The 21,990-nt window shown below is 37.4% G+C and overlaps 3 protein-coding genes and 1 pseudogene across 3 annotated transcripts; 1 reads left to right on the top strand and 3 right to left on the bottom strand.

Annotated features, from left to right (window-relative positions):
• Positions 1-708: 708 nt before the first annotated feature.
• LOC101301769 (SEC12-like protein 2-like) lies at positions 709-3,918 on the bottom strand. The gene is made up of 10 exons (XM_004297326.1): positions 3,679-3,918; positions 3,497-3,585; positions 3,250-3,400; positions 2,935-3,026; positions 2,753-2,852; positions 2,338-2,404; positions 2,133-2,253; positions 1,820-1,936; positions 1,649-1,716; positions 709-1,107 (listed from the first exon to the last, which is right to left on the bottom strand). The coding sequence occupies exons 1-10, from the start codon at positions 3,886-3,888 to the stop codon at positions 983-985; spliced, it is 1,140 nt and encodes a 379-aa protein (XP_004297374.1). The 5' UTR covers positions 3,889-3,918; the 3' UTR covers positions 709-982.
• Positions 3,919-4,443: 525 nt separating this feature from the next.
• On the bottom strand, positions 4,444-13,658 carry LOC101301480. Its single transcript, XM_004297325.1, has 26 exons — positions 13,542-13,658; positions 13,005-13,117; positions 12,788-12,914; positions 12,302-12,400; positions 12,160-12,228; positions 11,929-12,063; positions 11,786-11,849; positions 11,482-11,533; positions 11,219-11,378; positions 10,433-10,597; positions 9,919-10,039; positions 9,441-9,680; positions 9,240-9,334; positions 9,013-9,055; positions 8,081-8,238; positions 7,532-7,642; positions 7,335-7,403; positions 7,086-7,229; positions 6,567-6,641; positions 6,305-6,481; positions 6,118-6,203; positions 5,928-5,982; positions 5,400-5,513; positions 5,179-5,292; positions 4,901-5,017; positions 4,444-4,833 (listed from the first exon to the last, which is right to left on the bottom strand). The coding sequence occupies exons 1-26, from the start codon at positions 13,656-13,658 to the stop codon at positions 4,768-4,770; spliced, it is 2,886 nt and encodes a 961-aa protein (XP_004297373.1). The 3' UTR covers positions 4,444-4,767.
• A 1,589-nt stretch (positions 13,659-15,247) lies between these two features.
• On the bottom strand, positions 15,248-18,208 carry LOC101292502 (probable leucine-rich repeat receptor-like protein kinase At1g35710-like). Its single transcript, XM_004298421.1, has one exon. It carries the CDS (start codon positions 18,206-18,208, stop codon positions 15,248-15,250), a length of 2,961 nt encoding a protein of 986 aa, XP_004298469.1.
• A 2,326-nt stretch (positions 18,209-20,534) lies between these two features.
• Positions 20,535-21,929, top strand: LOC101292209 (annotated as a pseudogene).
• The last annotated feature ends 61 nt before the right edge of the window (positions 21,930-21,990 follow it).

The raw sequence follows: 21,990 nt of genomic DNA, 5'->3' as shown, positions 1-21,990 counted from the left end.
TTCTATTCTATTGTACAAAATTAAAAGTTTTTTCTATATAATTTATGAATCTATATAAATGTGATATATTTATTCAAATTAAACCCCAAATTTAATGTTAAATTTTTATTTTTATGTCGTTTTTCCTTTTTTTAGAGGAGAGAGAATGAATTATATAAGGCAAACAATAAATTTTTGAGATTTCTAGATGAATATACAAATTTTGAGAATTATATACATATAAAGGATATGTTTCTCTCTCTTCCCACTTTTTATAAAATAGTGGATGCTTTACATGAACTATTGGAGCCAAAAATGGTGTTTTTCCTCTAAAATAGAGATAACTTTAGTTTTACATGAGTTGTTGAAGATGATCTGAGAGTTAAGATAGCAGGAGGTTTTGAGCAGTACTCTTGCTATACAGGCATGTAATGCAAGTTCTAAGGCAGAAACACGGCCGGCCCTGAGAGGTGCGGAATGAGAGTTCCCGAAGTGATTACTGATCAAGCATTGTCAAAATTTCTACAACTATATTTAGAGCTCTGTGCGACTCTGGTGTGCTTTTCCTGTCATGCGTCTTTTAGCATCTCTGTTATCTGCTCTGTAGATTTATACACATTCAGAGTAGGCTTGTAGTCTTACCATGTCCAGTAAGTAACTGATAATCTGTTGTGCAGTTAACAAATTTTGTTTGGTCTTCTCTAGTATATGATATGGGAACAAACAAGCAAACACATAAAAAATAATCTAATCATATAATATGAAAATACAAGAGGCTTTTGTTCCGTTCTTTTTGGTGACAAACTTGATGTTCTGGGCAGAAGAGAACAATTGAAAAGGAGATGATATCAACAATTCGAAGAGTTTCTGATTATCACTTTATCTCATACTACAAATGGGTTGGGGTTGAGTGGACCTAAACATCCCACCCCAGCTATTATACTATAACAGGCTATCAAAATCACCACTGTACTGGTACACCATGATGAGAATTTTTAAGTCCTTAACGCCACGAGCTGTAAAATTTCTCCAATTCAGACTTCAACATTGTCCAGCTCTCAGGATCATTTAGGAAATATGCAAGAATGGATACTAGGATTATGAGTATAACAACCCATAAGTTCACTCCTGCAACCAAAGCAACAGCCTTATTGAACACTTTCACTCCTTAAGAGAAACAAAATACAATATAACAGCAGTTGAAATGACCAAATATAGCATCAACAGTCTATTGGATAGGCTTCTGTTTCTATTTGAAGCATTATACTTCAATTCCTTTCACCACTTTGAAATTTAGTATGACAAGCCTAACCTGAAAACTATAACAAGAGAATGCAAAAGCTCGAAATTGATCCTAATGTCATGGTTGACCAGCCTAAGGCTTATAGTTATCAGAAGCATCCAATCAAGAGTGTGGCACGGTTTGCCACGTTACCATCCAGGAAAACTCAAGGTGGTCAGTACCTCAAACAGTGATGCTAAATCTATGATATCCAAGTTAATCTGATCTGGAATGGGTCGCTTCTACTTGTGACACAGAACAGACTGATGGGACCCAATTATAGGTGGTTTTCAACAATATAACTACGCTCTGAAGGGATATCTAACCATGGCATGAAAAATGTGAAGTGATGTGCAATACAATCTTAAAATGATGGTTAGAACTTACCCTTTTTCTTCACCTCCTCAACTGTGGACACCCTTGCACTTGAGTCCATCGATGCAGAAGCCAATACTCTGTATTTAAACAATTATAACTTCATTAACATTTCATCAAACGGTATAAAAGGTTCTGCATAATCATTACAAAAGAAAAACATAATGTCGCTAGTTCTCAAACCTTGAATCATGAGAAAAACTCAATGCAGTTACGAACCCAGAGTGTGCTTTAGGGACAACTTTATGAATCTGCAATCCAGCTGACTTTAGTATTAAAAGATCTCCAGCAGTTGTCCCGCTGCAATTCATCGATAACAAGTGTCAGTATTATTTTTACAGAAACAGGCACAATCCAGTGAAATCAATTGTGCCGTGATAGAATGGATGAACTTATTTGGAATACTGTGATCTCAAACCAACCCTATGCATTTAACACATATTGTTGTCCACCAAGCATCTAACAGACTTAATACAAGCATCCAAGATAAACTGACCATGCAAGGAGCTTTCCATCAGCTGAAACATCGAAGGACATGATGCCATCTCGAGTAATTCGCTTGGATCGAACCCTCTTCCATGTGGTTGTGTTCCATGTTACAATAATTCCATCTTTATCTAAATTACAGATAGTTTGAAATGGTTAAATCATGAACAAGTAATATAGACATCTGTTTGCCTTCATTCACACCAATGGTTTACCTGCAAGATGTAGAACTTGACTCCCATTGTTCACTAGAGAAAATTTGCATGCACAGAAGACCTCATTCTGCATAGATTAGGAATGGTCTCATAGTTAAAACCCAAATTCATTTAAAAACAAAAGCATGATCCTCTGATTCATATGCTATGACAAGTTGTTAACAGTAGACAATAGAAGCACAGGTTAATGACTCATGACAGCGTAGGGATATAAATAATGGTCTGATTCTTTTGAAAACGTTTGATAAAAGAAATCCAATATCAAATCACAGTACATACTTATATTCAAAAGAATATACAATAAATCTTCTTGAAGGAAGCACCTATGTCACTTTACTATGTCAAAGATCTTTTGTATGACAAAGTTAAAATTCACACAGTTCACATCATTGCATAATTATCAGTAACTGCCCACCTTTTCAGTCTTTAAAGTAGCTACAACTGCAGCAGAACTCACATCCCAGACTCTACCAGGGCCACTTTGTCCCAAGGAGACAAGAAATTTCCCATCATGGCTGCAAGACCAGATCATCATCAGCATAATGCATATAAAAGGAGGTACACATTTTGTTCTACGATACTTCTATAGTAACAAACCTGAAATCAATCTGCTTGACTGTTTTATGAGCTTGATCTTCAGTGAACATAATTTCCATGCTGGGCCACTTGAAAACCCTCAACTTTCCATCCTGCACTGCACCAAATCAGAGCATTATAGGTCTACAGAGACAAAAGAAAATCTTGTTGCGTTTATCAATGCAACAGTCCAAAATTATCTATACCATAGCATATAACTCAAGTGAAGCCCTAAACTGCTGGTTTGTAGACATCAAAGTTCAATATGAAAATCCACACACAATGCACATCCCTAATAAGCATAACACACTACAAAAAATGAAAGATAGTCCCCACCTCGCCTCCGGTGGCGAGCATGGAACCTTCTTTGTTAAACGCCAGCGCCAATTGTTGCCCTACGTTCTGCAATTGCTCAAGTACTCTATCAGATCGCCTCACACTCAGCTTATAAGCTCCATCCCCCAATTCTTTCTCCCATTCAAACCAACTGGACAAGCAAATCACATCAAAAATAAGCACAAATAGTTCCGGAATCGCAAACCGTAAAATCACAATGCAAACCAAACGCATCAGATTAACAAACCTGCAGCTTTCCGGAAACGAACAAATGAGCCCGTCGGGATGAACCGCCATCCTATAAGGTAGCTCAGAGCCTAACCTCAGCTCCGCCACCTGAAAATCAAGCACCGGATCTAATTAAAATGCTTTAATCATATTCTAATCACTGTAATCACAACTAATCGAAACGCAGAGCAATCTGCTTACCGGCTCATGCGAGATGGAAGTCGCGGAGGGATCGAATCGGACGACAAGGACAGCGTTCTTGACGCCGGTGCTGCCCTCGCCGCCACCGCCGGTCAACACGATGTGGCTGGAGTCGGGAACTGACTGAGTCGACTCGGTCTCCGGTGGTTGAGCTCCGTTGGGAACCCAGCCGACGCCGTAGAGAGGGATGCCGTACTCTATGTGATTCATGGCTTCAATTTTGTGAATTCTGATCTCAAGAGCTTTAGCAGTGTGTCATAGATAGCTCGAATATACTGACAATATTACCCCTGAGTAAAATACATAATAGTAAATCAAATTTACCACTTGTTAAAATACGTGGGCTAGGTGGAGCCCATGCATGGCTAGGCGGTCAAGTCGTAATGGACCTTCGTAGTCTAGGAGGTCCCACCTTTAAAAAAACAAAAAAACAAAAACGGACTTTACAGACGATGTGGGCTAAGCGGAGCCCATGCATGGCTAGGCGGTCAAGTCGTAATGGGCCCTAGCGGGTTAAGAGGTCCCATCTTTAAAAAATTCAAAATAAACAAAGACTTGAATTCTTAAACGACGTGGGCTGAGCGGAGCCCATGCATGGCTAGGCGGACAGTATTTGGGCCTTGGTGAGCTATCTTATAGTGAGCTTAGAAAATTAAAACTTGATTAAATGTCAACACTGGTCTCTCTTCAAAATGAAGAGTACAACAAGAAATATTTCATTTAGAGTAGATGATTTTCTCATTGAAATTGACTACTTGTATTCAATTATTCATGTTCCAGCTCGGTAAAAATATCAAGTGTCGTTAAAACCCGGCCTGTAACTTTTCTTTTGAGCAATTGGCTGTAGACTCTATCATCCCGACATGAATCGATCCTTAGTCTAGATCACCAAGCGACCGTGATTAGGAAGTTCCAAATCAGACTATGTATATACACTCATACAGTAAATTTGATTAGAACCGGCAGAATCACTGGAATGAGATATGTATGAAGGGCCTCTCTAAGATGGCGCCATACAAATGGTATGATACAAGATTTCAAGGAAAAACTCGCTTGTTTTGATGTAAATACACACTCCGAACAGCATTATCATAGACGCTTCCTTTGGTAGAGCGAATAACCAACTAGTGCAGACATCAAAAACGTCCATAGTACCTGCGAAATCCAGACAGATAAATTGGCAGCTCTAGTAGAACTTTCGGGACAAATATACTGGAAGTACCGTATTGATTGTATGCCACCGCTCGAGTCTTCTAATCCTTGACTGCATATCTTCAATAACCCCGTCAACTGAAGAAACCTCCCTAATTGGCGAGGATTCTGAAGCTGTACTGCTGCCCTGTTTGTAAAGACCCAATATTAGAAATGGAACGTCAACCAAGTCTTTTTAGTCTTAGATGCAACTACTAACTATCAAGGCCTATGCAGAAATTGTAGATAATAGTTGTACCAAAATATTGAAATAGATGTGATCCATTAATCAATTTGATGGCATCATACCTGAGACTGAATGAACTCCACAAGTTCCTGCAGTCTTGCAGCTTGCTGAGTGTGAATCCCACCTGAGCCTCTTCCCGCTGCTGGTAATCTTTCCAGAACGATTTGAAGATAACTCTACACAACAAACAAATCAACTACTATGTCAGAGGAATTGCGCATCGTATTTTGAATTGGAACCAGGGATGCACTGAGAAACACTGTAGTACAAGTGAAGGGAAAACCTTGGTAGTATATGAACCATCCAGTTTAAGCAATGACCCTGCAGCTGCCACAGCATCTTTATCAACCCCCTTGATCTGTAGGTAAGGGTTTGGAACATCTTGTAGATGATCAACCTCAATCAAAATCTAAACAGGCAAGCAAAGTTTAATGTGAATTAGACATTTTTCATCCTGAAAAACAAGAAGTCAATGACGTTATAACTTAAACTAATCAAAAAACATAACCAGGAAATATTCGTTTTTTTTTTTTTTTTTGGAAAAGAACCAGGAAATATTCTTTGAAAAACAAGAAACAAGGATTTGAGGTAGGAGATTGCATCTAGAAGCACACGCTATAAGTTATAAGCAGTGAGAATGAGTTGAGGACATATTTGAGGTACACACTGAAAGCTCTTTACCATAAATTTATATATATTTTTAAGAATTTGTGGTCAGGCAATTAACCTACTACATCCTAATGTTCATATCACAAGGGAAACACATTTCCAAAATATAATACGTGTACAAGAAAACCCAATTTAATCTGACCTTTCCATCTTGGTAAATGAAAGCAGATGCTTCAATATAGGCTACAGCTTGATACCTGACATCACAGAAAGATGCTTCAATTTTACACTTGCACTAGAAGGTGAATCTAAAAATAATCATCCATATGAAGTTAATTAGACAATATTGCTGAAAATGAAAGAAACTTTTGTACATTGAATATGTAACTTACCCAAGGTTAAGAAGTCCAGAAACTGTACTGATGCTAATATCAAAATCCACTTTAGGTTGAATGATGAAGTTCCCTTCTCGTATAGGCTAAGCAAACAAAAATGAACAGAATGTTCATTGTCGTTAAACAAGAGAGAACTATATATATTTGTTACAAAATCCCAATATAAAAAGGTTACATTACAAACCTCCCGTATCAGCAATGCGAATCTACCCTCACATATTCTGACCCGAATGCAGTCACCCTCTGTTAACTGCTCATTGGTAGGAAGTCCAGGAAGTTTCAAGTATAAATCAATGAAATTCTGCACTGAGCTGCAGAACTTTACAGGATCCAGTATTTTTAATATATCTTGATAAGCCACCTGTTACCAAATGGAAATCGCATAACAGTTTAGACGAAACCATGATTTACGATTCCAAGACAGACAGGAATTCCTTTACACTTACTTGCTTGTTACTCTTCAATAAAAACAATGAGCTCTCTGGAGAAAGCACAGGATCGAAGTCATTCCGGATTTTGAGCTGCATTTAGATAACACCAAATAAAATAAGTTTGGTGAACATCCACCAGTGTCGGTGGGTTCTAATGTGCAAACTGGAAAATATGCTTACACAGGTATATTTCAGTGCCAAGAAAATGGTCTCAAAATTTCTTATTATGAGTCCAGCAACAACACTTTCCTTTGAAAAGCGTAGTTTTCTCCTCACATCAAACCAGTTATTTCACATTTTCAAAAGATCTAATTAATCTCTGTCAGACTTTTCAAAAAAAATTAAGCTCTGTTAGAATGGGATGAACTACGAATTTTCTCCAAACTCAGCAATCTCTTGCTCTATTCTCTTAAACACATCACAAATCAGATTCTTTTTTTTTCTTTTCTGTTCCCTTTTTTTTTGTAAAACAGAAAAAGAAAGGAAAAAAACGCCAAATGAATTATTATCCTAAGAAGTTTGAAGGGCACTAACATGTGCATGAACCAGATGGGGTTCAATGAACTGTTGGAACATTGGAAACACTGTCATCATGATGTCATTCTGGGACATAAAACATCCCACTTTACTTTTATCCCTTTGAACTCTAGAAATGAGATGCGAATGAACACCTCCAACCTGATAGCCAAAAGAAGGAGAACAGATACTTCATTTCCAGGTCTTTCTCATAAACACATGATACTGCTTAAAATCCCAAAGAATAGGTAGCAGAGGTATACTTACGACAGCAACCCACAAGTCAAGTGATTTTCGGATATCTGGATGCAGAGCATAAACTCCTTCGAAAATGATCTACTAGGACAAAAGACAATATATTCCACTTAGTTGATTTTTTTTAATAGTAAAACAGGGACCAATGGATATATACACAAGAAGCAAGCAAAGTTCTGGGAGCAATGCAAATATGTCTGATAACTGACCACTCCACAATCTTCAGAAACTTCAAGTTCCTTGAACCCACTCCGTGCACCAGTTTCCAAATCAAACATGGGTACTTTTGTCCTTTGACCATTCCTTATGTCATTAATGTTCTGCAAATGGAAACAAGGAGACTAAGTAATGTGACAGCAGCAGAAAATAAACAGAGTATCACCTAAAATTAGAGCCTTGAATATTGAAATTAGTGAAATCATATAATTATTTGGTATTTTCTTGACTGAGCAAAAGCCAAAAGGACATTCCGTAATGCAATCCAACAGATTGACACAACTTAGCAATTATTTTTAATTTTTTTCCTAATTTATCTTTAAGAAGTTCTGAGAATCATATGAGGTACTTCGAACATATATACTCAATGTTCAAATGGAGGGGCACATGGGACATCATATTTGATGTATTTTTCTCAAGTTGAATTGCATAGCATAAGCTAATAAATTGAACTGGCTGGCCTACTCATATCTTTTAAATTTAGAATCCAAAAGTATATAGAAGTACAAAAGTAAAAACAACTTGGAATATCAAATCCTTACTTTTGAAAGTAAAGATAGATCGAGCGAGCTGAAGTCATCATACTTGAAATCCTTTACTTGTTCAGATTTATAGTATCTTTCAAGGGAAACTACTTCACAGCCAACAATGTTGGCCATTTTATGAGCCAAACTAGTCTTTCCAGAACCACTTGGACCACCTACAAGAACAATATCAGGAACATAAGAACATACTTCAAGCCACAAATAATTTCAGATGCCGGGCCATAATATAAGGTAGGGGGACAACAATCATTTAAACCAAAATCAAGCCATACATATGTTGAAACAAAACAGTTGCACATATATCCATGAAGGCATACTTAAGTGGGTCACTACAAATGATGTATATGCCATATTTGTGGATAGCTTATTTAAGGTCAAAAGTACATATAACCTATAGCTCTGGTCACGGCTTAACCAAAGTAAGCAAAAAAGAAATAGTTGATAACAAGGTAGATATCTCTTTTCAAAAGATAACAAAGACAAGGCATTATGTTATTTTCTTTTTCCTTACCTTTTTCTGATAACTTCAAATATCATGATCCATCATAAAATGATCATAGTTCTGTGCAAAAACTCAAGATACATGATATTTCAAGTTAAAATTGAAACTATATCTGGTTTAATCTGATCATAATGTGCAGAGCACTATTAGCACAGTCTAGACAACTTCTTCGAGATGAAACATAGAATCACAAGTCGAAATTCAGCCCAGGCAGACAATTAAAATAAGCTGTTGAAAAGAAGATTGCTACATACTACTTAGCAAAAAGCTTAGCATTGTAGATATAGACTAGAAAAGACAACCATGTGTTTAATCAACTGAATTTACAGACTTCAATAAGCATAATAGAACTATAGGCCATAGCTGACAAGAAAAGAACGCAAACAAAACTTGAGAGAGGGAGAGAGTCGACTAGAGCCTGTATTACCAATTCCAACTATAACCGGAAAACCTTTATTCTCCAATAGTGCCTGCAATAAAACACAATGCATAAAGTTAAATATACTAATGGATTTTAGTATTTCTATCAATATATTCAAGTACACTGTCTTCAATAAATATCTTGAACTGAAAGTTTTCATAATGGGAGTCGCTAAAGCAATTGTTATATAACAATAAAAACAAGAAAAATGCCTTATTAACTTAAACCCTTACCTGAATCGCTTGGACAGCAAGAAGCAATCCCCTATCTAAGTCATATGAATCAGGCATTGGAGCGAGTTTCATCCCATTCCTGAAAGAGGAAGGATCTGTGGTTGCTTTATGAGAGTGGTCTAGACTCATTCAGTAGCAGCACATTCAGTAAATAACTACTTACAAAAGAAAAAGATATACCCCTAAATCAGAGCAACTTACCTATGGTTGAGCTATCAGCTTGGGAAGGATCTGATGAGATGAAATGCCATGTGGCCACTATAGGATCCATTGTAGATTTTGTTGGAGATCTAGTCCATGGCTGAGATAGATCCTCAAGCCTAGTAACAAGGTTTGGAGGAACACGGATTGGTTTCGGTGCGACAATCATTCTGTCCTGATTACTGGTCACAGGCGTATTTGACAAAAGAGGTGGTGTGTTAAGGCGGGGTACGCCTGCAAGAGAAACAATAATCATTTACATTCCACATTTTATTTACATACATATATGTATGTATGTTGCAAATATATAAAATGAGAGAGAGAGAGAGAGATGTGTTCTATTGCATCAGATAATTACTCAAAAAAACACCAGAAGGTTTGTATGGTTCAGAGGAATTCTAAGGACAGAAAACTCTAATTCTGACCAAAAATTAAAGGAACTTGGGATTTTAGTGCTTGAGACCAAAAGTATATATATAAAGATATAAAGAACAAAATAATGTCCAGTTCCAACCTTTGCTCTCAAGAATCATTTCCAGATATGATTTAGTGATCCAAGGCTCACTGATACCCATCTTCAATGCTTCTGTTCCAACTGTCTACATAAATAAAACGTGAAAGCCTTAATTACGAACAAATGACAAGCCATTCGAATTCTAAAACCTACATTTCCTACCTTGGAGAATCAAAACAAGTATGGAAATATCTTATTCCAAAACCTATATTTGCACAGATGTTTCTTATTCTATAGTCTATACGTATGCACACAAAATTTTGTTTGTGTACTTGTTCCCCCAAGTTTCCCAAAATCCCTCCTTTTAATACTCGAAACCATTTCCATTACTTAATACTAGTGGAGTTAGATTGGGAAAAAAAAAAACGGTGAAACCCTTGGTATTAGCAATATCAATTGAACAAACCCTATGCTGAAGAGGACAAAAAAATTGAATTTAAAAGCTATAACTACTCCAGTAGAATTACAGAGTTCATACTTTTCTATTGGTTCCCCTCAGCACCATGAATGTCTCACCAAGACTATCAATGGTTTCAAGGGACAATGAAACATTGCCGGTATTGACCGATTTAGATGCTCTTTTGTAGCTAACAACCACAGCGTATCCCAAAGCTAGTAATCCACCTAAAGTCATCCTTCCAACCTGCTTCCAAAATTAAAAAGAAGAAAATAGGTAAGAGTAACTAAACATCAAGAAATCTATATGATTATCAAATAAAGAGTAAGCCTTGACAAAAACTTCATATATAAAGATGCATCTCATCATTCTCCTGTATGTGCAACACATTAAACGAAACAAATAAGGACCAAAAGTTTGCACTGATAAAGGCCACACGTAGGTCTCAGAAATCATGATTCACATAACGAACACAGAGGGAACCTACAGAATACAAGTCATATGGCTCTATGGTCTAATTTGAACATGCCAAGGTGCTATGAAGTACATTCACGAGTCATACTAGAAATTTGTGCCTTAAGTTTGTCTAATCTCTTTGTTTTACAATTGTACTCTATTAGGATCATCATTATCCTTTCATATTAACAGTGGTATTAAACTTTTTTCAGACTACATTAGCATTCAATTATAAAGAGTGAGAAGTGAAGCTCTCGTGCAAAGTAGTTGAACATATTTAAAGAGGCAGGCTATCAGGTGGCCCTGATAACTTCTCATAGCTGATCATAAGGGTTGCAAAAGAACCATTTGTCAAGCATCTGGAATATTTCAATGTATTTACCAGAGTCAATCTATGAAAATACTTCTTACCTCAAACTCTGCTTTTGGCCTGATGATGAAATTCTTGTCAACAATCCTCTGGTCCCCAAGTGACAGATAGTATCTTATACCAGATTGACGCACCTTGATCCAATCATTAATCCGTGCTTCTTCACTTGCCGAAGGAGGCCTAAGGTACATCTCAATAAAACTGAAAGAGAGATAAATTAGGTCCACTTTCATATGGAGTATAACTCAAGAATGATCGTAAGAGGTATAAGATAATTAAAAATTGTATCTCCCGCAAGACTCACTTATCAATTTGAGCAGCATTTTCTTGAAAGGCAGTAGCGAAATGTCCCTCTGCTGCCTGTTAAAAGAATTGAAAGTTCAGCTAAACTAGAGAAACATGAGAGGATGAATAATACCCTATCTAGACTAAAAATTTCAAGAAATAGAAGCTGTAAAGGAAGAACAATATTGCAGTTGACAGCTGAAGTACTTAGAAACCAATCATAAAGCTAACAGAGCAACATAAATCAGGAAGGAACAATTCCATTGGATAACTATTTGATAAATATCCATTGACAATAAAGATGAAACATATGCAGACCTCACTCCGACATTTCAGCTTGTAGATTGCCTCCCTAAATGATGAGACAAAGCTGTTGTTAATCCTAATCTGCAATAATTTTTGAAAAACAATGAGAACTACTGAATTAGCATTGAAGCATCAAAAGCAATATCAGTCAAAGACCAACCTGTGCATGATGAAGGTCCGGTTCGATGTGCTTCCTAAACAATGGGAAAATGCTGTCAATGAGATAATCCAGTGAACAAGAATCTCCAATATCATATCGAACTTTGGAAAGAAGGCTGAAATGAACACCACCAACCTGATATGCCAAAAGTACATATCATATATCATGTCAAATTAATGTAACCAATACATTTACAAAGATATTGAAAAAGAATAGGACAGATAAGATCACCACTGCAACTCGAATATCCAGCAAAGAGCGTAACTTTGCATGCAACGCATAGGTGCCATCAACTATTACCTACAAACAAAATGGACCTATGAACTAAAAATCGAAGTGTATATAAAGAAAATAAAAACATTTAGATTCATACCACTCCAGATGAAGCACTCTGTATTGTTGTTGAACCAACACGTTTCTTTTGTTGATAGTCAAAAACTGGAACCAATGTATCTTCACCCTTTGTCAAGTCCTATTTTCAGCATAAAAGCCTGATACTAAGTTCATAGATATAATAAGAACAATCCTTACATATTAAAATGATCATTATTGCTAATAATCACAATGTACAAATGCAATGATCTGATCGCTCAGCAGTCAGGTGGGTTTGAACATAGCATATAAGCCCAGATTTGACACGAGAAATAAGATATAAAAGTAACATCTGCTCCTAAGATCAAAATGGGTAATGTGCTAGGGAAATTTTGTGGATATAGTCAAATATCTTAGCATCTGAGCAGTTAAAAGCATTCAAAAACTGTTTACTAGTTGTTTATATTGAGCCAACTTATTCAGGCATGAAGCATGATTCAATACCATCAGAGTAAACAGAGGCAAAAGCAAAAACATGGGTTCAAACCTCAAGATTTCGGACCAGCAAGTCAAAGTCTATTGAACCGAGATCGTTTCCTTCATCAATCCCATCACGGTAGTTCTCCATTGACACAACAGTACAACCAATAACAGATTGCACCTTTTCTGCTAAGCTTCAGAGGACATCAAAAATAATAACAATATTAACAATCAAACAAACAGAAGCAATAAACGCTTTTCGTCTGAGAAAACTAAACACCTACCTTGTTTTACCAGAACCACTTGGACCACCAATGCCAACGGTAACAAGGCCCTCCTTTTTCTCCCTAAGCTCTTGGATAGATTTTACCAGCAAATAATACCCGCGATCAAACGACTGCAACATTCCAACTCAGAGCATTGTCAAGATGAAACCAAGTAAGAACACAGATACGAAAGTACAATTCGGTTTCAACTAGAATGAATAGAATATTTCAACTCTACATGATAATCTATGTATATACAGAGTGAAAGATAGCAAAAAGTTTCCACATTTCCATCGAACAGATACAGCAATTGCATCCACATTTCCTCATAAACCCAATACCAAATTGGTGTCACTTCCATAATTCTCACTTCCTAAGCCATAAAGCACCAAAATTTGCAAGCAGCAAATTAAAACCTCAACATAATCCCAATTCCAAGCAAAACCCAAAACTCAAAACTCAAAAACCAGGCCAACAAACACAGAAAGATACAAACTTGATTAGAAAAAGCAGAACCCAACAAACCAAAACAATGATGGGAGCTTTGATAAGTACCACATGGAGAGGAAGTGATTGCAGAATAGAGGAAGACGAAGACGAAGTTGAGGGCTGCTGTTGGAAATAGTCGCGGCCTCCTTCTTGAAAAACTCGCTGCACAACTTCATCATCCATTTTCTGAAATTGGATGAACTTTAATCCCCAATAGTAGTATTGGGTCTGCTTCACCTTCAACTTCACCTACCTATCTTTGCTTGCTTGGATTGTTGGGTTTTGCTTTGTAGTTAGAAGAATCTCCTCTCTCTCTAGAGAGAGAGAATCTTTTCGTTTCTATATAAAGATGTGATTTTTATTACACGAAAGTATGAAACTGAATAGTTCTGATGTGGATGAGTTGGGGGTTACAATTCTTCTGAGCTTTGCTTCTGCTTGCACACTTCCCTATGCTTTCCCCTCCCGCTTGTTTTTCTTTCCATCTATTTTTCTCTTTTTTTACCAAATTAGAAGTAAGACTTTTTTCTTTCAGGTTTTCATCTGATGAATTGGAATTTATTGCAGTTGGGACTAATGTGAGTATGTGACCATGGATTATACTCATTATAGGGTAGAGCGACTAGAGCCCACTTTGCATCTTATAGTGTTTGCCTGTTTGGTACGTGGTACCTTCTGCCATGAATTGAGTGTTTGGTAGGTTACATGCTCCTACATCAAGGATTCTTGATAGTAATCGTAGTATTAGGCAAAAATTATAACCCAAGATATCTCTTAAGCCAAAAAAATAGTCAATTTCATGAAACCAGAAACATTCTTATTATTTGGAAGGCTTGTGTATATAGAGGTTTATCACTGTGGATATTTTAGTTTTTTTGTATTTTTATTTAGGATTGAGGGGAGTTTTGGCCACCGCATAAAGTTTTACCATTCTAAAAGAAAAAATTGGATTGAGGCCCCAATTTTGATAAGATCATGACCTTTCGAATCTGCTGTCAAGTTTGCCACAACTTTGCAAGCAAGTTTGTTTCTGAGATGTCAGGTATCCTTATCGAAACTCAGAGATTCACTTCAGAAAAAGTACAGTGTTTCGATACAACAAATACCGGAAGAAGAGTTTTGAAACGGAAACAAGTACCATAGTCCTCTGTCCTGATCATTCCTATGAATCTTGATCTATTCTCTCAACCTCCAGAGCACTTTGGGGACACGAAGAACATGATGCTTCAGTGTGTGTTCATTTTTCATATATTGTTGATTCATGTTCTATATTGTTGATTTACTTGCTTGGATTATGAACCTGAAAAGCTCTCATTGCAATGTCAGTCCATTCATTGCTGTTTAGGGTATATCCTCAATTACTCATATTGTTTTCTTCTGGATTTATACCTTCTACCATAAAATTCAGATGGCTTAGAGGCTCTATAATCAATTTAAACTCCTAGTTCTTCGACCATCATAAGAATGCAAAAGCAAAGATTGGTACTTTTTTTCATACAGTAATGCAATGCACCATTAAAACTACAATAAGTGATACAATATATTACACTGATATTAGATTCTCAACCATCACAGAAGAATAAATACCGAGTACTGTACAACATAATAAAATTAAAACTACAGGCCACACCTCAACCTTGTGTTCAAAGCTTACAAATAGTTACACCATAAAGCACACCTTCCAAACATAACAAACCACTTATAGTACTGCAATAGACAACACAATGAATGAGAACGTTTCGTTTACAACCTCAGCATTGTAAACAAGACATTCAATTTCCTGTGGTTACCAGGAGAAGCCTGACTTTCAGTTTGTCAAGAAACTGGAAATAGGCGTGTCTCCACGGCCTCTTTATCACTAGACTGCCAAAAACAGCCCAAAATCCCACTTTGAATCCCAACGCAGTGCTTACGTAGAACCATATCTTTCCAGACTCATCTTCATCTTCAACTGCATCTTCTTTAGGTTGTGGATCCTCATTATTGGATGTTGAGCATGGGGTTGGCAATGGAGGTCCACAAAGTCTTGAGTTCCCTTCATATATGGCTGGATCAATGAAAGTATGGAATTGGTTGGTTGATGGAATTGGCCCGGACAAGTTGTTGTATGACAAGTTCAAGTTGTTCAGTGCAGTCATAGAAGTCATGCTTATGGGAATAGGGCCCCGAAGATGATTAACCGACAGGTCAAGAGTTTCTAACTTGTCTAAGCTTCCAAAGCCTTGTGGTATCTTTCCTGTCAATTGGTTCCGAGATAAAATCAAGCTACCCAAATAGGTAAGATTTGTTATCTCTTCTGGTATTTCTCCTGATAGGTTGTTGCTTGACAGGTCAATGCTGTTTATGAGAGGCAAGAGCTTATTGGTATATTCATAAGCTAATCTTTTCACCTTTAAGTCCATATGCTGAAGATCAAGAAAAGGTGTATTCATGAATGTGGTTAGTGGCCATGGCTTGAACAAGTAAACCCGATGTTTCATTTGTTCCAAATTACCAAGGCATCTAGGGATGGAGCCTGATAATATATTTTGAGAAAGGTTTAAAACGTGAACATCTGGGAGGCCACATATTTGCTGAGGAATATTTCCAGTGAACATGTTGGCTCCAAGAAGTAAATATGAAAATAGATGTAGGTCATCTCCAATCCATGTTGGTATGGTCCCTGAGAACTTGTTCCCTCCAAGATCAAGTGTATACAGATTTGTACAATTTCGCAAGGACAGTGCTATCTCCCCGGAAAGATTGTTATTGCTTAACCTCAACCAGGAAAGTGAAGGTAGTTGTGAGCACATGGAGCTTGGAATTTGACCAAAAAGATTGTTATTGGAAAAATCTATGGTCGTCAAGCTCTGTAATCCCTTCCAATCACTAGGGATATTTCCGGATAAATAATTCCTCGAGAGATCAAGAGAAGACAAACTCTTCATCTTACTTATGGAAGAAGGAATGCTACCATTTAGATTATTCCTTGAAAGATCTAGGATATTCATATTTGGCATCTCCTGGCCAATGTTTAAGGGAATTGGTCCAGAAAATCGATTGCTTGCCAAAGCGAGTTCAATCACATTTGGCCAAAATGGAAGGGAACCCTCCAAGGAGTTGCTATTCAAATTGACAGATGCCTCTTCAGCAAAATTTACCAATTTAGGAAGTTGTCCTCTTAGTTGGTTATTGGAGAGATCCACATTCGACCACCAATAAGGATATGGTGACTTTCCCCAAAACCAATCAGGTATTGTATCTGAAATTCCCACAGTTGAGAGAGTTATTTCATTGAGGAAACTCTGATTTCTGAGCCAAGTGGGAAATCTAGGATTCATCAGTTTGCAATCACTGATAGAGAGACTATAAAGAGGGAAAGGGGGAATCCACTCATGACTGAAGTGGAACACCAAAGAGTTATTTGTAGACGACAATGAAAGATCAGTCAAGAGAGAGAGATTGCTAAAATGAATTTCAGATATGATGCCTTCCCATGAACTACCCCAGAGATCTAAGGAATTTAGTTGTGCAAGTTGTCCAATACTTTTTGGAATTGTGCCATTCATCATGTTAAATGCTAGGTCGAGGACCTGCAAATGTGACAGGTTTCCTATTGTTGTTGGAAGTGGACCAAAGAGTGCATTTTGACTGATTCTGAGAGTTTCCAAATATTGAAGGGAACCCAAAGAATCAGGCAGTAACCCCCTGACATTATTATATTTGACATCTAACAATTTTAAGCTACTATTACTGCATCTGGACAAACCTTCAATAAGTTCCTGTATTTCCATACTTACGGAATTATATGATAGGTCTAAAGTCTGCAGGCTGCAATGGTTATTTTTCCATGAAATTTGCGGGGTGGAGCCAGTAAATTTAGAATGAGAGAGAACTACTGTCACAAGGGTACTAATATTGAAAAGCCACTGAGGCAATGAAGTGTTAAAGTGGTTATGTGAGAGTTCAAGGACCTGTAGTGATGTGAAATTTACAAATGGAATAGATTGAGGGAGGTTACGAAGTTCACAGTCAGGCAAATGTAACTCTAACAGTGAAGGAAGCATATTAACAGCAGGTAGCCAATTGGTTGTTGCCAGGCTAAGGTTTAAGTTTCCCAAACTCAGGTACTGCAAGGAAGAGAGACTAGAGAGCCAATAAAAATCTGAAACCCATGGATTTTGTGGATATGAATATGTGGTCAGATGACTCAGATCAAGGTAAAACAAGTTTGACAGATTCCCTAGTTGAGGAGGAACCATTCCTCCAAATGATGATTGGGAGAGGTCAAGATACCTCAATTTCTTGAGTGAACCTAGGAAACTTGGAATAGCAATTCCTTGAAAATTGTTGCAACTGAGGTCCAAGTAATTCAAGTAAGTTAAACTAAGCAAAGAAGGATCTAACTCACCGCCTAAGCATGCCCGCATATAACCAGTTGCTGCTGTAGGTTTTTCGACATAGTAATTTGGGTTGCTAAGATCAAGCTTGAGGACATTGCCTATTTGGTTGCTGCACCCTATGCCTGTCCAATTGCAGCAGTCTTCCCCAACCCAAGACGAAAGCCGACCATAAGGATCTTTAAGGCCTTGCCTGAATTTAAGGAGGGCTGCTCTTTCCTCCTCATTACAAGCCACCCTAAAACCCTTAACACCAGAGTTGGCCAACTTGGCTTCAGGGAAGGTAGAGTATGCGGTTAACAAAAGAAGGAAGACAGGCAAAAGAAGTTTAAAGGAGGATTTTCTGCTAGCCATTTTTCCCTCTAAAACAAGTTATACATAATTAGTTAGCTTACTGAATCTATTTATAAGCAAAGATGATGACATCCTCTCACCTCCCCTTCGAAGTTCATTTGAACAGTTTTTTAATGAAAGGTAGGCAATTAAATAGAACACACCAATGAAAGACTAGGACATAAATTGATTGCTCATCAGTTTGAAAAGACTTGAGGCCGGCCTGATTGAAACACACTATAATATACGGAAGATCACAGAGATTATGCGAAGATATATAGTGAGAAAATGAAATTTTTCGTCAAATTAAGTTCAATTATAAAATGTACTCCATTTTCCCTTGTTTTGATAATCATCATGCTAATAATGATTTGTACCTTGATATATACGTTTCGAGGACTTCAGCAAGCTTATCATAATCTCCAGTTTAGTCTTTAGTCTTGCTTTTTTTATTGATGTGAATTAGACTTCTTAATGTATTCTGCAAATGAACTGTCGATCAGCATCAGGTTTCACTTCTTTGCTAATTCCCTGAAACATCCAAGTCATTTTGTTTTTGGATCCCAATAGCAAAGCACAAGAAATTTCCTTCAATTATCTCTATATAGTTAATATATACTACCTCCAAGCTACCAGAGCTTTCAGTCATTGACTTGTGAAGTAAACTCATGTGGAACACACCAATCATCAATTAGAGGACAGTTCCAACATAATTCAAACACGTACTCTGCCAATGACATTGTTCAGCCTGTGATATGAAAATGCATGAAAGTGATGTTTGAAATTACCTTATATGATCACTTGATTTTCAGCTATAGCCTATATGTATCCCAGTTTCTTCATTTTTCTTTTTGAATAAGAAATCATATATTTTATGAACAAAAGGAAATTCATTAATTTAAGTTGGGACATAGCTCTTGATCCTCTTTACATCTTTTAAAACTAAAACAAGGCTGGCCATCTAAGCTCTGCATTTTCTAACTGTGACACCAGGTCAAGCCATTCTGCACTTAACTGGACATAATCAAGCTTCCGGCTTATTACAAAATCATGATGGTATATAACCAACCAATTCCGCAGCGAGTAGACCCTTAGATGAAGGAACTATAGAGTAGTTTTTTGTATTTTCCTTACAGAACATGACTGCTCCTCCTCAGAGTCTGAGATCAATACTGCGGAGAAGTCTTGTGCTTGGAGGATTTGGTGCAAGCCATATTGTCCCGGATCAAACAGGAAATGAAGATGGCTAAATTCCACACTATTCATTGTCTTGTTTCTCAATGCTTTTTCTGCAGATAAGCTGTCAGCCTCGTAACTTATTCAATTCTCTGAACTATTTTCTTTTTGATAGCTTCAAAGTCATGGTGTGCAACTAATTACTAATATTGTTATCTGCTTTACGCCAAAGAAAGAAATATATTGTTATCTGCAGTGCCTTATTTAAGTAAGAATGACTAGTACTCCCACTGAAGAGGTCGCCTGATCGATCATCATTTTATAGACAAATTATTTAAGTAGGTGCAGCTCAATGGTCTACATGACAATTTCACTCTGGATGAGACACATTCACAGGATGCATTGCAGAATACTATATCCGATTTGAGAGGCAAGATGGAAAATCTGATCCGAGATGCATTGTCATCAGTCATCACTTTCAACTAACGTTAGATGAACAGGCATTTTAGTTTTCCGTTGCTTTAAATGGAATTGTAATGAGAATTTGGTAGTTTGCTGTATATGTTATGCGGTTGTCAGGTGGTGACTGTATATGTAGCTGGTGGTCAGTTGGGTCTAATGTTTTGTTGCAAATATAGGTATTGGCTCAATAAGGGCTCAGTTCCACAAGCAGCTCACACCGATCAGCAGATGACAACACTTTTGCAAGCTCATTCAGCTTAATGTTTCATGCCTGTAAGATGATAATGGTGTCTGAGATTGTGATTATCTAAATTTTATGGCAGCTTTACCGTCATCCAGACATCAATAATTCTGGACTTCTAATACAGACTTTAATTTTGGAAATTCATCACGGACAATAACAAATTCCGACTCCTTCCACTAGTTGACTTTTTTTATTACCAGTGTGTTCTTTTAATAGAAGAACATGTAGGGTGTACTATTCAAACTAAAGTAGTATCGAGTTATCGACGACAAAAGTAGTAGCTGGAGATTCCTCTAGATCTACGGGCAATGCAGAATGCAAGCTTGCATCCATATCAAGTATCAATAAATTATGGACATTGCAATTAAACAATGTGGGGGTGATTAAGGATATGCAGTATATAAAATGTTAACCTAGCCTCTTAATTGATAGACAGATCGATCACCTGAGAAAGTTGGGAGAAATATGGAGGTGACGCAAATACTTCACATGAACCAAGGAGATGGAGATACTAGTTATGCCAAAAACTCCACAGCTCAGGTGCTCGTCGACGAATCAATCGGCTTTCTTTCGTTTAATTATCTCCTAACATTAATATTGTTTTCGTTAATGATGTTACTGTTAATTTTCTGTAGAGAAAAACATTATCTATCACGGCGCCGATCATTGAGGAAGCAATGCTAGAACTCTTGGGATCCAATATCATGGGAATAGAAAGCATCAGAATAGCAGATCTGGGTTGCTCGTCCGGACCTAACACCTTACTACCCATCTTGCAGATCATGGATGTAATACATGCTAATAAACTTAGCAAAGTTACAGAGCTTAGAGTGTCTTTTAATGACCTCTTTAGCAATGACTTCAACTCCATCTTCCTGTCACTCCCATCCTTCTACAACAAACTGAAGCAAGAGTACTATAATAATGGTCGTGATCCTAATCTGCTGTACCCGGTTCGTTTTACGGTCCATTGTTTCCCAGAAAGAGTTTGCACTTTGTTCACTCGTCTTTTAGTCTTCACTGGCTCTCTCAGGTCCCCGATGGCCTAAACAACAGAGGACAGATTCACATTTCTAAGAGCAGTCCACAGTGCGTGTTAGATGCATACTCCATGCAGTTCCAGAAAGACTTTGAGCTTTTTTTGAGGTCTAGGGCACAAGAAATGGTTGAGGTGCACGAATGGTGTTGTCCTTCATGGGCAGGCCATCCTCTGACCCCACAGCTGATGAGGGCACTTTCTACCATTTGGATCTCTTAGCCCAAGCATTAATGGCCATGGTTTCTAAGGTATGTAAGATTGATTTCTATGTATGCCCGGCGCGGATCAGTTACCGCAGTCTTTGAAAGAAAGAAAAAATTTAGATCCTTCATTACCCAACTACGTACACATTAATTTCTATTGTGATCGAATAGGGTCTTACAAAAGAGGAGAAGGTCGACTCCTTCAACATGCCCTACTATGCCTCATGTGCAGATGAAGTGAATTTGGTGTTAGAAAAAGAAGGGTCTTTCATCAAGGACCGTCTTGAAGCATTCAAACTGGATTGGGATAGTAGCGGTGCTGATCTCGATCACAAAGTGCCCAACGGTGCACTTGAAGATGATCAAACAATAACGAGCAGTGGGCAGGGAGTGACCAATACCATAAGAGCTGTAACCGAGTCGGTGCTCGAATTTCATTTTGAAAAAGAGATAATGGATGAACTGTATCAAAAATATGCAGAGCTCCTTAGCAAGTACTTGTCAAATAGTACTACTATGCCCAAGACTACGGTTTTGTTATTTCACTCGTTAAGAAGAACTGAATCGAATGAATCACATGATTCACATCTTTTACTATTTATCCATATTTGTGTTTAAGAAGCGAGAAAGCCATAACATCAAATTTCCTTTCCATGCATCCATCGTTCTCTCTCTCTCT

This window comes from Fragaria vesca, linkage group LG4, assembly GCF_000184155.1.
Source record: "Fragaria vesca subsp. vesca linkage group LG4, FraVesHawaii_1.0, whole genome shotgun sequence".
Taxonomy (NCBI): Eukaryota; Viridiplantae; Streptophyta; class Magnoliopsida; order Rosales; family Rosaceae; genus Fragaria; species Fragaria vesca.
The sequence above is the reverse complement of the archived record's forward strand: the minus strand, read 5'-3'. Positions and strand labels throughout refer to the sequence as shown.

What these genes read in the sequence shown, in the direction of transcription:
- LOC101301769 (XM_004297326.1), bottom strand. Translation starts at nt 3,888, where the DNA reads ATGAATCACATAGAGTACGGCATCCCTCTCTACGGCGTCGGCTGGGTT. An exon ending in TCGTTTCCGGAAAGCTGCAG is followed by an intron (nt 3,401 to 3,496) that starts GTTTGTTAATCT and finishes TTGCTTGTCCAG; the next exon opens with TTGGTTTGAATGGGAGAAAG. An exon ending in CTACTTTAAAGACTGAAAAG is followed by an intron (nt 2,405 to 2,752) that starts GTGGGCAGTTAC and finishes TAATCTATGCAG; the next exon opens with AATGAGGTCTTCTGTGCATG.
- LOC101301480 (XM_004297325.1), bottom strand. Translation starts at nt 13,658, where the DNA reads ATGGATGATGAAGTTGTGCAGCGAGTTTTTCAAGAAGGAGGCCGCGAC. An exon ending in TGAGGGGAACCAATAGAAAA is followed by an intron (nt 10,040 to 10,432) that starts GTATGAACTCTG and finishes TTATTTATGTAG; the next exon opens with ACAGTTGGAACAGAAGCATT. An exon ending in TGGAGTTCATTCAGTCTCAG is followed by an intron (nt 5,018 to 5,178) that starts GTATGATGCCAT and finishes CTTTACAAACAG; the next exon opens with GGCAGCAGTACAGCTTCAGA.
- LOC101292502 (XM_004298421.1), bottom strand. Translation starts at nt 18,208, where the DNA reads ATGGCTAGCAGAAAATCCTCCTTTAAACTTCTTTTGCCTGTCTTCCTT.